The sequence below is a fragment of the Echinops telfairi genome, unplaced genomic scaffold (genome assembly GCF_000313985.2).
Source record: "Echinops telfairi isolate 266 unplaced genomic scaffold, ASM31398v2 ScPeMD7_5;HRSCAF=22, whole genome shotgun sequence".
In the NCBI taxonomy this organism is placed as follows: Eukaryota; Metazoa; Chordata; class Mammalia; order Afrosoricida; family Tenrecidae; genus Echinops; species Echinops telfairi.
In genome coordinates, this window is record NW_022103901.1 from 12192189 (window position 1) to 12207765 (window position 15577).

The following is a 15577-nucleotide window of genomic DNA, read 5'->3' on the forward strand; positions in this document are numbered from 1 at the left end:
AGGCGCTTTCCAGGTTTCCCTTGCCCAGGCAGCGGCTCTGTGAGCTGAGCAGGGAGAGAACGAATTCAACCTGGGCTACTAGCTATGCTTCCACTCGCAGATGCCAACCAACACGACGATTAAAGCTTTGGATTCCCCCCCAGCCCTGCCAAGACTATAGCCCTTTGGTCCACTTCAGGCCTAGAACAGAGCTCACGACTTAAGCTTTAGCCAAACAGTAGACAGATCTATATGGTGAAGAGTACCTACACAATCCTTAGACCAATCACCCATTTGAGGTCAAAAGGCAGCCTTTGCCCTAGGACAGAATCAAAAGACAGGACAGGTCAGGAGAGGAGCAGCAGAAACCGGAAACACAGGGAGAAGTGGGATGAATGAGGTCACACGGTGGGGAATGCAATCAAGGACATGAAACAAAATGTGTCGGAATCGCTGAATGGAAAGCTGACTTGTTTTATAAACCACCCAATCCACGATTTAAAGTCACCCTGTTTTTATATCAACACCAGTTGCTGTCGCGCGGATTCAGACTCAGGGCCACCCTATGCGCATCGATGTCGAGATCTCAATGACTGAGTTTGGAAGTATGCTGCCAGGTCTTTCTTTTGAGGCACCTCTGGTGAATGGTTTCCTCCCACCTTTGGCTTGACAGCTGAACGAGAGAGCTCCCCCACCCAAGGGCTCCCAAAGTTAACTCCATGGCGGAGAAAACCAGCGGAAACCACTTGGACGAGTGATGTGACCGGTCAACACCATGAAGGCCAGGACGAGACACACAGAGAAGGCACAAGGCGACTGTGGGTATTCCTGTCAAAAGTGCATGACCCCAGGTCAATTGTAGGCAAATCACAGGCCAGCCCAGAGACTCTTGGGAGACTAAATGTGCAGTGTCCAGGCTGGGGACCTCCCAGAGAGAGGAAGACAGACTACAGACCTGTCACAGACTGGAGGACACTGTCACACACTGGTGAGATCCTAGACAAGATCCTGAAGAGAGGCACTACTGGAAACAGTGAACTCACATAGTCTCTGGTTTAGCCAACAGTGTTAACCAGGGCTAATTTTCTGACGCCCGCTATTTAACACCGACTGCCAAGAGAGACGCTAACATGAGAAGTTAGGTGATGGGCACCTGGACAGGCTCCCAACTTTCCTTTAACTCTAAAACTGTTTCAGAAAGAGGGTTTGGCTTTTTTTAATGGGGTCACCATGAGTCTGAATTAACTGGTTTGAATTACTTCTGAGTTACTACTAAAGCCCCCAGAGACGGACCAACTGATAACATCATGACCAACAAAGGGGACAGATAAACAGAAATGAAGCTGTCAAGGACTTCATTTTTCTGAGATGCACAGTTGGGGATGGCAATGAATGGGCACGGAAGCAGCAGCTTTTTAAAGTGTTGATGAGCAAGACATCACTTTGAGGACTAAGTCCCTGATCTCACATGAATGGGCAAGCTGGACAGTGCCTGAGGACGACTGCACACGAACAGAAAGAGCACCATGACTGTCAGAGCAAAGACACCGGTCTCAGAAGTCCAGTCAGAATGCTCCTTAGAGGCGGGCCTTCGGTCTCATGTACTTTGGCCACGTCCAGAGAGACCAGTGCCTGGAGGACATCTTGCTAAGTCAAGAGGAGGGTCAGCGAGGAGAAGGAAGACGCTCAAGGAGATGGAGTGACACAGCCGCTGTCACCTTGGGCTCAAGCACTCGTGGTCAGTTTGGCTCAGGGCCAGGCAGCGTTTTGCTCTACTGTGCGCGGATGGGGTCACTAGGGGTTGGATGGACTTGATGGCGCCTGACACAAACAGCTAAAGCTCCCATTTTGATTAAGATCTTGAGCTCAGAGACTCAGAATTGCTCAGAAGGACATTTTTTTGGGTCAGCTTCCCGCCTTAGTCTTCCCAGCCCAGACAGTGTGCTTTCCTGCTGCTCCAGGGAAGCAACTAGGGTGCTCAGTCTCCATAGAGCCCCTCCTTTGATTTTTTAAATGGTCATAAACCCATGCCATGATGGTTTAAGGGGCGCCCTGTGTGGAAGAGCAGTTAGTATAGGTGCCTGAGACCTTAGCCCGCTCCTTGTCCTTCCAGGCCTTGACCGCATTCAAGACGATGTAACAGGAAGGATTATGAAACCCTTTCTCCAAGTGCCTGCTCCAGAACTCTCCAGGGCAGGGCCTTACCCTGCAGGGCCGGAGAACGTGCCTTAGGAATGGCGAGTGGCCAAAGGCGACTGAGCTACCACCTCTGCCTGGTTCCAGCAAATGGCCTCTGGAGGTAGTCGCAGACCCTTCAGCGTCACCAGCCATGGTGATGAGGATTCCATGGGGCAGGCTGGTCCTCCTCCAAAGCAGGTCACCTCAGCCAGCTGGGGCTGTAGCTGCCAGGACAGGGCTGGGGTGGGGTGGGGTCTGGAGCAGGGCAAGGGCCCAGTGCCGTCTGAGCAGCAAATGAGGCTGTTTTCTTTTAGTCTCTCAGTGCTCTCCCCAGAGAGGAACTGTATGGCTGTGCAGCTCAAACGGCAGCTTCCAGCCTCCCCTCGAGTTCGGGATCCCAGGCGGGGGACAATGCCATGCACTCGCTGCCATCAGGCTGACTCCAGCTCATGGTGGCCTCTAGGACAGAAAAAACTGCTCTGAAACGCTGGCCTTGAGATTGGCAGCCCATCTTGCATGCCCAGGATTGGCTCAGAATTCCTCTAAACCAATGGTTCTCAACCTTCCTAATGCCTCCACCCTTTAATCCAGTTCCTCATGTTGTAGTGACCCCCCCCAGCGCCCCCTCCACACACATACTTTTTTTATTTAAGTGTGGATGGTCTTGGAATCTTTTCAATTATCAGATTCTAAAGGAGAAGGAAGAGCCCTAGTAGTATAGTGAGTTCTATGCTAGGAAACTAACTGCAACAGTAGCAGTTTGAACCCCCCAGCTGCTCCAAGGGAGAAAGATGAGGCTGTCTGCTCCTATAAAGATGTACAGCTAAAAAAAAAAAAAGATGTACAGCCTAGGAAACCCGAGGGTACAGTTCTACTTTGTCCTACAGGGCAGCTCAGAGCTGGAACTGACCTGAGGGTGGTGGGTTATGGAAGAAGGAGTTTGAGGGGCCATAACCTCCCAGTTGTCTTTCACCCCTCTCTAGGGCCCAGGCCCCATTCTTCTCCAGCTCTGCTTTCCCCACTGCACAGGGAGACGGAGCTGAGCCCTGAGCCAGCAGCTGGTCACTGAAGCCAGATGTCAGTGGGACTGTCCAAGGCCAGACAACGAGCAGGCTCCTCAGCAGCCAAGGCTTCGGTTCCCACAGAGATGAAGCCCCAGCTGCCTCAGCCCCCATCCACCAGGGAGAGGCCCGGCTCTACCAGGGCAGAGTGGGCATTTGGGAGGCTGCCAACGGGAGTGCCTCACCCTGAAACCAGAGCCCAGGGACCTAGTCCCAATTCACATAGGGATCTCCAAAGTGTGCCACGTGCCCACATGCTTAGCCTGCGTCCCCTCCCATACACTTCCCTGCATGAGCAGCTGGGACTGGCCAGTCCAAAGGATGTAGTCGTTTCAGGATGGGAGCTCTCAACTCTCAGGCCCTAACCTCTACCCACCCAAATCCTCAAAGATCATCCCCAAGGTGAGGCCCCATTTGCCACACTAAGTGCCTTCTCTAGGACGCCTTCTCTCCACTCACTAACTCAGGTCCACCCGTCTTTGCACACCACCACACAATGAAAGCCCTCCCTCCTTCCTGGGCCTGGAGTCTCTGGTGGTGCAAACTGTGAAGTGGCAGGCTGCTAAGCAGCAGGCTGTTGCTGATTCATGTCTACCCAAAGGCACTGCAGCTGGACTCTGCTTTCACCTGAGGCGGACTCAACTGCACAACACCGGCTTTGCTTTCGCGCTCCTTCTTGTTCCAGGGCCAACCAACTACTGGCTTTCCTGTCTGGGGCTGTCTCAAGGCACTTCCAAACAGAGCTTTCTAAAGACGGGGGACATGGGGGCTTCCAGCTGTCTCACTTCATGGTCCCAAGCCAGGGGCAGGGCTGGGAGGCTGAGGAGTAAGAAAACCCACAGCTTCTCTCTAGCTCCCCGAGGTCTCTGACTCTGGCTGGCAAGCCAGCCCCACCAGGAATGTGACCACAGGATGCAGAACAATGAGCCTGAGCTGGGGAGTCTGGAGACTGGCTTCTGGTGCCAGGTCTCCCCCCCACAAAGCTGTGGGGCCTGGGCGGATTGTGTCCCCTTTTTTGGACATCAGTTTCTCCAGCTGTCATCAGAAGAGGACAAAACCCAAAAGTTCTGAGTGGTTGTGAGGTTCAAGGTCCAAGGCTGTCCAGGCATCACAGGCACAGGGCGACCCAAGAGCAAAGCTCTAAGGGACATCAAGCACCATCCTCTACAGGGGGCCCTCACTAAACCCTGAAAACCAACCAAAAACAGGAGCCGGCCAGGCCAGGCCAACTCTACCTCAAAAGAGGGAGAAAGCAAGCCTAGAAAGTGCACAGAGCTGACCCAAGGACCAGTGAGGAGCAAAGCCTGGCCTGGAACCCAGGACTCTTTGCAAGCAAGTCAAGACTGCCAGCAGCCAGAACAGGCTGGCCCCCAGTCGGAGGGGGGGAGGGTGTGTTTCCCAGAAGCAGGAAGAACAGCAGCAGATGAAAGCAGACCAGGAGAACCATTTTCTACGGCTGCTTGGAGCAGGGGCCAAGTGCCCCTCAGCATGGCCACATCACAGCATGCCACATGCTGGTCATAATTACTACCCCAAGCCATCAAACACTGAACAGGGAGCCACACCCTCTATTCATGACAGCAAGAGTGTACATGACACATTCCAGAAAGTTTGCCACCAGACATGATTAAACACAAGTTTTAGTGCTTAGAGCCATAAACTCCCGATTCCAGGAGACTGGCTTAAATAAACCTGGGCGGCTCGACCAACGTCACGCCCAGCCAGCATATCACCCAGATGGAGCAAGACACTGTTTCAATCCACATGGGTGCCACAAATACCGACAGTGCCTATGCGGATGGTATTTCCGATGGCTCCCAATACGGACTGGACAGGACAGGTGCCTGCAGTCCTGGCTCTGTCTTTAGACCGGCCTGCCCTGCCCCCATACATGGTCCTCTCCGCCCCCACTACTGCAAACTTTGACACAGGCCTTGGGTGCCAGGTTCTTCCATTCTTAGTAGGGTCCTTTTGGCATCTACCCTACCCATCAGGGAAGGCTGACTGTGGAGGCCAACCTAAGGGACAGGATGTGGGCAACCAGAGCTCAGAGAGGCACCCTTCCCACCTCCAGGAAACAAAGATGAATACCTACCCCAAGGTAGGCCCCTCGGAGTCCCTTTCAACTGTCAGAACCCGCTGGCCCAGTCCCCTCGTGGCTTACAGAGCTGGGCCAGCTGCAACACGCCACCCAGCACGATGGCAGAGGGAAGACGGGCTGGCCCACACCAGGTGAGCAGCGTCAGTAGCTTCAGCTGGCCCCCAGGCCAGGGGAGGGGAGAACCCAGAGAAAAACAGGGTGGGGAGGCCTTCCCAGAAAGCCCCTGCATCATCAGGAGAAAAAAAGCCTATGCCGTCACCTGGCTCAGTCCCAGAATCTACAGCGATTTAGAAACTGGCCTGAGTAATTTGTAAGCGCCTAAGCAGCTCAGGAGCCTTGCAAAGCCCATGATGCAGAAGACCCAGCATGGGTACCTGGCATACTTCTCTCAATAGGAGAATGACCAGGAGGCTGACCAGGAGGGGCTGGGGAGAACCTCACCCAGGCCAGCATGGGACTGGGGCACCTCCAAGCCCCTGCGTATGTCTATGTACAGACCCACAGACAGGGCCCAGAAAGATCTCCCTGCACTCCCAATTCCCAGAGTCCTCATCTGTCCCAGCCCAACTCCCTGGAAAGGATTCCTGGAGAAGCATGCCACACCCTCGCTCTTTCCCCTCTGGGGTGTCTACAGGCTCTCTCTTCCTCCTCCCTCGACCTTTAAGAGAACAGCAAGAACTTCCCCCAAGGACCACTCTCGGGGACTGGAGATTAGGCCTAGTTGGGGGCTCAATGAGTTGCCCACCTTGTGGCCTCACCTGAGGTGGACACTCCCTATCTCCCAGCCACTAGGAGAACGGTTGCAATCTCTCCTGCTGCCTGCTCAACAGGGCCTGGAAGAGGCGTGCTCCATGGATGGAAGTTGCTGTTACCACATCTTGTAGAAGCTGGCAGGGACCTCTGAAAACCAGCTTTGGAAAAGACCAGAGGCCAAGAAACTGCCGAGGTGGTCTTAGCTCTTATCAGGGAAAAGGGGGTTGAGATAAGGCCAGGTGGCTTGTCAGTCCTAATCACCAGGATGCTCACCTACCTGGGACACAGGGCAGGCCCAGGGCCTTGGCCTTGTACAAGACCAGCTACTCCCCGTCAGATCAGTGTTTTGGAACGTAGACCTCATGCAAGCTAACACTGAATTCTCATAATGTGCTCAATGTCCAATACTTCCCATCGGGAAACCAGTTAGCTTCAGCCAACTTAGCCACAGGCCAGCCCAGGACCATTAACTCAATGGCCAAACACTGTCAACGGCTGCCTGGCCTGGACTGGGCCCACTATGCCCTCGGCTTCCCCATGGTTCAGAAAGCACACCAGAACACGGAGACTTGGGCAGGGCTGCCTATAGGGGCTGCCATGCTCCCTCAACATTGGTCATCTCACCACGCTGGAATGGCAGCCTCCCTCTACTGAGCAATGGTCTTGGGAGCAAGACCTGGGTCCCTGCCAGCTCTGCCTCTGCACTGAGTCCCCAGCACTGGCACAGCAGCGTCAGGCGTGCCAGCACAGGAAAGGGGTCTTCCACCACTGAGCTTTACATGGAGAGTCCCATGCTGCAGGAAGAGACCCATGTTACCCGAGGGTGGGAGTGGACAGAACTCAAGTACCCAGAGGACAGGCCAGTGTTCTGCACACTGCGTCCATCAGCACCCATGTGCAGGGGCACACGAGGGGATGCAGATGGAGAAGTGAAGGAGTAAATGACAGCCCACAGGTAGCAAGGGAGTTGTCAGCCCTCGGTTTAGGATGAATTTTCCCACACCCAATGACGGCCCAGTGCCCAGCCCCAGCCTCATACCTGGCTCCACTAGAGGTGGTGGGGGCTGGGGGCAGGTGCTGCAGGGCCAGGTGAGAGAGGCTGGAGCGGTAGAGGAGCTGGTTCCCCAGCGAGGGAGGTGTCCCGGCCCAGGGGTTGGTAGTGTTCAGCCTGGGTGCCGATCGGGCCCCAGAGAGTGAGGGCTTGTTGTATGGCGCAAAGGTCTGGTGTGCCCCAAAAACAACAGCGGTCCTGTGGGAGGGCTGGGGGACCGGGTACGCGGGGAGGTTGGTCATGGAGTGGCGGTAGCGGCCTGAGACGGGGCCAGTTCCACTGGCGTTGAGGCACTGGTGGCAAGAGCAGGCGATGCCTGTGTGGCCCAGTGGGGCGATGACGCTGGTCACTGGGTAAGGGGGTCCTGCCTGGCGCCGCACGCCACGGCAGAAGTTCGAAGTCTTGTTGGTCTGTGTGTGGGTGGCGTAGTTGACGGTGTAGTTGTAGCCCACGGGGGCCAAGTCCACCAGCTGGTTGCCCTGGGCCAGCTGCTGTTCCAAGTAATCACAGACGCTGGCTTCATAGGCTGTCCAGGAGCCATCGTCACTCAGCCATTCCCAGACGATGCCCCGGCCTGCTGCTGACTGCTGAGGGAACAGGTGCCTCCGCACAGCCCGCATGGTGCCTGGTTAAAAGGAAAGGCTACAGGTAACCGTCTGGTCTGCCAGCCCCCCAACCGAGGGTATGCAGACCAGCTTTGTGCTGCTACACAACCCGGAGGCTGGCAGTCGCTGTTGGAATTGTGGGGTGAAGGATGGAGAACTTTCTAGGGGGTCAAGAGCCTTTGCCCAAAGGAGTTGCATGGCACAGGGTTGTCAGCACTCCGAGGCAGGAGAGGGGATTGTTGGAAGCCAAGGTCATGACACAGCTGGTGTTCAGACCTGACAAGGCTTTTACAAACCTACTGCTGGAGTCACAGAACCTTGGACTTTAAAACTAGAACACTTCAAAGTGGGAAGAAAATGAAATCACCCACCATCAAGAGAAAAAAGCACACAATTTATTTTCTGATGCATTTCTGCCCATGAAGGCTAGTGTTGGAGCACAGTCAGGATTTTCCTTGCGATGCTCATGTATCAGCTGTTACAGAGGTCCCTTTCCTATGGTTATCCCCTCCTCTGATTGCTCCAGCCTTATATTCTTAATGAAGCAAACCTGAAGATGGAGGGGGGAACCCCACCTGGGCCTCACTCCTAAAAGCCTGAGCCCAAAGTTGCTTTTTACATTTACCTCCCAGTGGGGTCTCCCTCTCATTAGTCTTTGCCTCTCACCCTTTTCCTTCACAATAGCCAAAGGGACACTCTGGAACCCCAAGTCAGATGATGTCACTCTGCCCCCTATCTGCCTCAGGTAGGAAAAGCTCTGCAGGACCTGCCCCAACCCCCCCTTCCTTCAGGACATGGTCACTTCGGTCATCCTCTCCCAAAACTTTACACCCCCTCCCTCACCCCCACTCTTGCCTCCTTAGCACCCACTGTTACCCAACACAGGGGCCAAGTACATGATCTGTAGCTTAACAGGCCAGGCCTCTGAGCTGCCTATCAACGCTAGAAGCCCAACACTGCAGGCAGGGCTCTTACCTGCAGCAGACGGCTTAGGAGACTCGGGGATGCTGGTGACAGGGCTTAGAGCAGGTTCTCACCACAGCAGGATCAATGTTTGGGCTAGATCACTTATCGATCAGTGTGTGTGCGTGGGGGGAGGGGGGAGGGGTTGTTGGTGGTGGGGGGGGCAGCTGTCCCATGCACTGGCTGTTTAGCAGCTCCTCCTTGGCCTCCATCCACTAGATGCCAAGAGCACCCCTCCCACCAGGTCATGACACTAAAACAATGGCTCCACACGTTGACAAACATAGGTCGCTGAGCAGGAGGAAGGGAGTGAGAGCAACACCTCTGGATGGGCAACACCTCCACGACAGACTGCCCGGCCCCAGGCCCTGAGGTCAGCAACATAGGGCAGAAGGGAGCAGGGGCTGGGACAGCTGGTGCCCACGACCCTCAGCCCCCTCTACTGCTAAGTGGTACACCCCTTACCATGCAGGAACGCCTCCCAACCCTGTGTTTCCGGGCAGGACTTTGCTGGGATTTACTTCTGTAACCGTGCATGCCTGACTTAGCCCAAAGTCTGAAGCCGACACCGAGATGTGGTTGCTAAACTTGGGCTGTTTAGTGTTTTCCAAAGGGGGCTTTATCCCAATTGTGGGTGCTTGTACAAAAGGTTTTCATTGCCAGTGGGGTGGTGAGTAGGCCAAATAAGTTTGAGAACCTATGGACTAAAGGAAGGGTCTTACCAGTGTCCTGGCGGAACTGGGTCCAGCTGGGCAGGTCAATGATGTAAGGGGCCAGCGAGGGGTCAGCTTGGCCTAAGGGGATGCTGTGGCCCAAGCTCCCCAGCCCGAAGCGCTGGCCCTTCTGCTGGACAAACTGCTGTTCAATGTAGCTGCAAACCAGGGCGCTATAGGGGTGCCAGGTGCCCAGCTCATCCTGCCATTCCCACACGGCTACTGCCACGGGGCTGGTGTACACCTGAGCCAGGGAAGAGCTTGGGGGCATGGCCATCTTTCCTCCCCGGACGTCCTCTGCTTGCCCACGCAGCTTCAGACTACTCTGGGCTGGAGCCTCAGGTTCATTGCCCAGTGTCTCACGCAGACCTGTAAACAGAACAGACACAGGGACATGTCAATAGCCCTGCCAGAACCAGGGCTCAGCTCCAGCAATGGCGAATCAATACTTCTCATTCAGACATCAACTGAGAGAAACCAACAGTTTCCACTGTTCCATTCTGGCACCAAGCCCACATGCACAGCCCCTCTTCCTGAGTCTGACCACCAGAACTGGGCCAGAGCTCAAGTTAAAGTGCCCAGTCTTTCAGATACCCAGTTTGCTAAGACTTTAGACAGCACTTGCATGTCTGTTGGGTGAAGGGAGGGGGCTGAGTCCAAGTTTACAAAAGGTGGAGTTTCCCACCTATGGCTCAGGGTCCATAGACAGTCCTCCTCACTTCACCAATTAGTCCCTCAGGCTTGGTAATTTGCTAAAACCACCCACTGAACTCAGGGTAGTATCCAGAGGTTACTCAATATGGAGCTTGGACATCTCAGAAACAGGCTACCGTATATACTCGTGTATAAGCCGTGTTTTCCAGCACATTTTTAATGCAGCTTTTGTGGTAAAGTTAGCTGCCTTGGTTGATATTCGAGTTGGCTTATACTTGAGTATATACGGTACTTAGTATCCAATCATGTACATCCAGGAGGGTTTCCAGGGGCTGCACACCTAAGCATGACTGAGTGGATCAACCTGCCCCCCCACCCCCTCAAAAGGCTGGATCAAAACCACCCAAACGGTATCACCAAAGAGGTGGGTCTCTCTGGCCTAGCTAGACTGATCCAAGAGACTCAGGCTCCTCAGTAAACCCTCAGGTATGCTCTGGACATCTTATCAAAAGATACGTCAATCACTGAAGAAATTCCAAGGATTTAGAGGTTTACTCTCCAGATTGTATTAGAACTTCAATTTCTGAGTCTGTGGAAAGCTACGGTTTTCCAGTGGAAGCACAAAAACCCATTTGTGTGTCTCCACAGGAATTCAGCCTCCACTCAATTCCTTTTGACCATTAACAGCCTGAGAGGTTTTGCCCTCAGGCCGAGTGCATAGAGTGGATTAAGGTCACTCTATAGCTGGTTCAGGGAGAAGTGGCATAGCACTTGGGGACTTGCCATGACAGTGTTCTTAATGGAAATGGGAGTGCTAGGGTCACAGGGTCTTGAGTCACATCCTGGTTGCCCTCAATGAGGGCCCAGGACCAATCTTAGAAGCTCTTCTGTCTAACATTATGTCCATGTTCCCATTCCTGCTTCTGCGGTTCTGCCTGCAACTGACAGCTATTGATCTTCAGTCAGTCACCTTTTGGGACAGTGTCCTTTGTCCTCCCATGTCCTATTTAAGTCTGTGGTTCTCTGTGAACCCTTGAAGTCAGAACAGCCTTTGCTAATGGTTTCTTCTATCCGGATGATGTGTCTTTGTCTTGTCTTTTCCTGTGTGATACTTAACAAATCTTCTCCTTAAACTATATGGGTGATTTGGGGTCTCTTTTGTATCCTAAAACAGTAACCAAGGGCAAAGACCAATTTCTTTAAGTGCACCTTACAGTGCACCTTGCTGCAGGTAATAAAAAAATGATTTTCCACTTTCCCCCCAATACCTCCAGGATGTCATGAATCAAGTTTCTGATGCTGTCTCTATGCTCATGAAGAACTCAAGTGCCAACCACACAGCCTTCCTTCCTCTGAGGCTTTCAGTTTAGGGGCTACTCATTAGCTCGGTTTCTTTTTTCCCATTGATTTTCCTTTGACCGACCTACTTAACATGCATTTATTATACACCGTCATGAGTCACCCCAATCTTCTGTGGACTAAGACTACCCTAGTCCCTCAAACCTTTCAAAGAAAGTTTGCTTGTGAGATACATACAAGGGAGCTACAAAGCATTTGTGGAAAAATGGACTTAAAAGACACTGGATGATGGCTGGGCTGGAAGCCGGCAGCAGTGGGAATGGGAAAGGCTTTTATCACGGCAGCCCTTCCAGAGCTCCAGCAGAGAGCGAGACAACAGGGACTAACACTGACGGCAAAAACCAAATGTACTCAGCTCATTGAAGCTAATGGACTAACAAGCCTCAAGGAGGTACAGTGACTTAGACAAGGTCACACTTGCACTACCAAGTGCAGCAAATCCCGATTGAGCTGGCTCTAGCACCCATTTCCTTAGAGACAGGCTCAGCCCAAACCCTACCACAGCCTCCACTTAAACTGGGGAAGGAGGAGGGAGAAGAAGCTGCACTCCAAGCCCTCTGCATCTACGGCTGTTCCAACAAACCCAAGGAGAACCTGGGTGCCCATGGGACTCCCCCTCGAGAGTTCACACACCCCCAGTCACACTTCCCATCTGACCCTCATTTTGCAGCTGGAGGAGCCTGGGTGGCTAGTAGTAAGGCTGGGACAGCTCCTTCTACTGCACTATACCATCACGGTTTGGTGAGGAAGCCGAGGCCCCTGCCCTGGAAGACAGAGCTGGACTGGTTGCGGATGATTGCCTTTGAGTCTACCCAACTCCCAGGACCCAGGTGTGCAGTGCAGAGCTGCTCCGTGCATTTCAAGGCTGTGACCTTTCAGGAGCAAGGACAGGCCAAGGTATCTCTGGGTGCTAATTTTTTTGGCAAGCCATTGAGTGCTTCAGCTTATGCAGCACCCAGGGGCTCCTGGAAGAGTGTAGGAAGATCAGTTAGCCACCAACCCTTCTGCTTCCCCGCTGTGTCCTCTGGACAGAGTGCACTAGCTCTCCAAATTTTCATTCCCCCATGTAAAAAATGCAACTCTCAACACCGACCATGAATCCATGCGCAGGGTCCGGCATCTGCCCAGCACTGGCCCACACATTGTAAGGCACACTGACTTAGTCTTTTCCCCTAACCCAGGCACCTACCCACCCTCAGCCCTGCAGACTGGTGGCAAAGGGTAGAACTAGAATGCACACAGCATGAGCACCTGGGGGGTGTGGGTGAGCGCCAGGCCTGCATGCACTAAGGCTGCACACACCAGGGAGGCAGGCCAGCACTGAGCTGCTAATGCCTCTGACAAAGCCCTAGAGGATTAGACCTGGGATGCCCTTTGGATAGCTGGATGGCTTAGCTCAGCAACAGCAATTACAAGTCTCTATAACCACATCCAGGTACAAATCACAGAGCAGGCTTCAAAAGCCAATTACTCCTGAGCCCTTCTGCCAGGTGTCACTCATCCCCCAGCCAGTCGGGCCTCCCACATCACCTGTACACGTGGAATGTTTCAGCATGTCCACACATTGCTTGATGAACCAATAAGCAGAACTCAGAGGCAGTCCAAAAAATACAGTCAAGAACTGCAGCTGAAGCGTTCGCTGAAAGCACATCAGGTCTGTGGCCCCAGGGCACAAGGGATCCCCACATCTCCAGGGATCCTGAGATGAGGAAGCCAAGGATTGCAGCCCCACCCTGACTGGCCCCCTGATCTACACTCTGGGCATCATCGGTCCAGTCACATCTACTTTTCACACAAATAAAAGCACAACTTGAGCCAGCTGTTATGGGGTCCAGCTGCAACTTATGGGGTCAACAGACCTCTTCTCGACCACCTCAGCCATCACTCAACAGCAGTGCCCAAACTTACTTTATCCCAGATCCTGAGGCTATTCAGGGTATTTTAAATTATAAAAATGATTACAATTTGTGCATTCATAGTAGAGTATCTCAGAGGTATTATGTCAATGGAGGGCCCCTCTTGAGGTTGTATTGTATGCTTTTCTGTTCTTTGGTATATGAACCCCAGGACTGATGAACCTATAAGGGAGAGCAAGAAGAATAAGGGGTTCGGGGGGAGGGAAATACAGTGGTGGGAGGGGGTAAAAGGGAGATAATGTCAAGGAGTCCATGTAGAAAAAGAATGGTTGGCAACTGATTGTGGTAGCAATTGTACAATTCTACTTGATGTGACTGAAATATGGAATGATACTTACAAGTATTAAATCCCAATTAGTAAAACAATGATCACAAAAGGCTTGCCACTCACCGTCACGTGGGCTGAGTCGATTCCAACTCTTAACCACCCTACAGCACAGAGTAGAACTGTCCCACATTAATCTTTACATAAGTAGGTTGCTAGATTCAAACCACTGACCTTTCAACTGAGTGCTTAATCTCACTGTGCCATCAGGAGGCCTTATTAACCTGGTGGCTGACGAGTCCACTGACTCATCAAGCCCCTCTAAGACAGGGCTCCTTTGACATTAGCCTTAGGGAAATGCAAATCAAATACACGAGATACCACTCCACACCCACGAGAATGGCTACTATCAGAAAGCAGAAAACAAGAATTGCTGAGCGGACCGGAAAGAAAGTGGACGACACTCGCACTGCTGGGGGGAATGTGGAATGAGGCTACTGCTGTGGACAACAGTGTGGTGGGTCCCAATAGTTAAAAGACCCCACCTGTGGCCCAGCCATCCCACTCCTGGGTGTCTATGCAAAGCTTGAAAGTAGGGCCTTACACAGGTACTAACACACCAGTGTTCAGTGCAGTGTTACAGTAGCCAAAAAAACACACAAAAATCAAACTCACTGCTACTGAGTCAATACTGACTCATAGCAACCCTAAGAACTGCCCCTGTGAGTTTCCAAGACTGTGACTCTTCACAGAAGCAGAAAGCCCTTTCTCCTGAGGAGCAGCTGGTGGTTTCAAACTGCCAGCCTTGCGATTGCGGCCAACAGGTGGCTACAACTAAAGTGTCCATCAACATATGAATGGATAAACCAAAGCTGGGGCACAGACAATAAGGGGGCCAGAGAATGGCATGGAGTTTTATTCAGTCACAAAGAGCAGTGAAGTTCTGAGACTCCCTACCAGAGGATAAACCTGGAAAACCGTCAGTCGTGTGAAAAGAGTCCGGCACAAATGACAAATATGTGTGATCCTGAAATACCTAGAACAGGCCAGCAGACAGGGTCAGAGTTTGCTAGTGGTCAGCAGGGGGCTGGCGGGTTATTGGTGCCACTGCTTAAGCAGAGTGAGTTTCTGGATTTGGAGGGGGGTGGTGGCGGGGGCAGGAAGCAGTGGATGGAAAACTTTTGGAAATAGAACATGGTGATAATTGTCTTAACACAGTAAATTAAAAAAAAAACACAGTAAATTATGCAATTGATATCGCCAAATTATATACCTAAAAATTGTTTAAATGGCACGAGATTGGTCATAACAGACTTTTACCATAATCAAGGTTTTTTCAAAAAGTTAAAAAATTAAAATTAGAAATTTTAAAAATGTATTTTATTACAACCGATTTTTATCATCATTATCGTACTGGCTAGGAGAGAAATCTCTATCCAGAGGCAATCTACACAACTCTGGTAAGGACTGCTTGAATCAGTTACGCACATCCTACTGGTGGTACAAAACTGCTTACAGAAACTGTGGGCCTGTGATCATGCTCATGAGAAGTTAAAAATACGGATACAGAACTGCACAATCTGCTCTCGTGTGTGTGTGTGTGTGTGTGTGTGTGTGTGTGTGTGTCACTCATTGGGTGGGCATGGACCTGTGGCAAGCACTCTGCCACCTCTCATGTCTTCCTGACCACCCTGGAAGGTAGGGGGCTCTTTCCTATTTATCAGAAGAGGGAACTCCAAATACTAAGCATTTACCCAGGTCAGGGAGCCAGTCTGTCCACTCACAATGCCCCGGTCCTTTCTATCTCATATAAGCCATAAAGCCATCCATCTATAAAGCTGGATGGACAGCACTAAAAGGGTCACTGGGATAATGGAATTATGGATAATGTACTTTCCAAAGTTCTCCAATGGTCATAGTACTTTCTAGGGTCAGACCATATTCTTCAAACCCACCACCACCACTGTGCCCTGCTTGCC

The 15577-nt window shown here is 52.2% G+C and overlaps 1 protein-coding gene across 1 annotated transcript in view; it reads right to left on the reverse strand.

Moving 5' to 3' along the window:
• The window catches only part of DTX2 (deltex E3 ubiquitin ligase 2), a 36850-nt gene that overhangs the window by 15124 nt on the left and 6149 nt on the right, over window positions 1–15577 (reverse strand). The window contains exons 2-3 of the mRNA XM_045284670.1: window positions 9414–9773; window positions 7112–7748 (exon numbers count right to left, since the gene is read on the reverse strand). Of these exons, the coding sequence (XP_045140605.1) occupies window positions 7112–7748; window positions 9414–9681 (905 nt within the window). The 5' untranslated portion in view covers window positions 9682–9773. The remainder of the gene's footprint in view (window positions 1–7111; window positions 7749–9413; window positions 9774–15577) is intronic.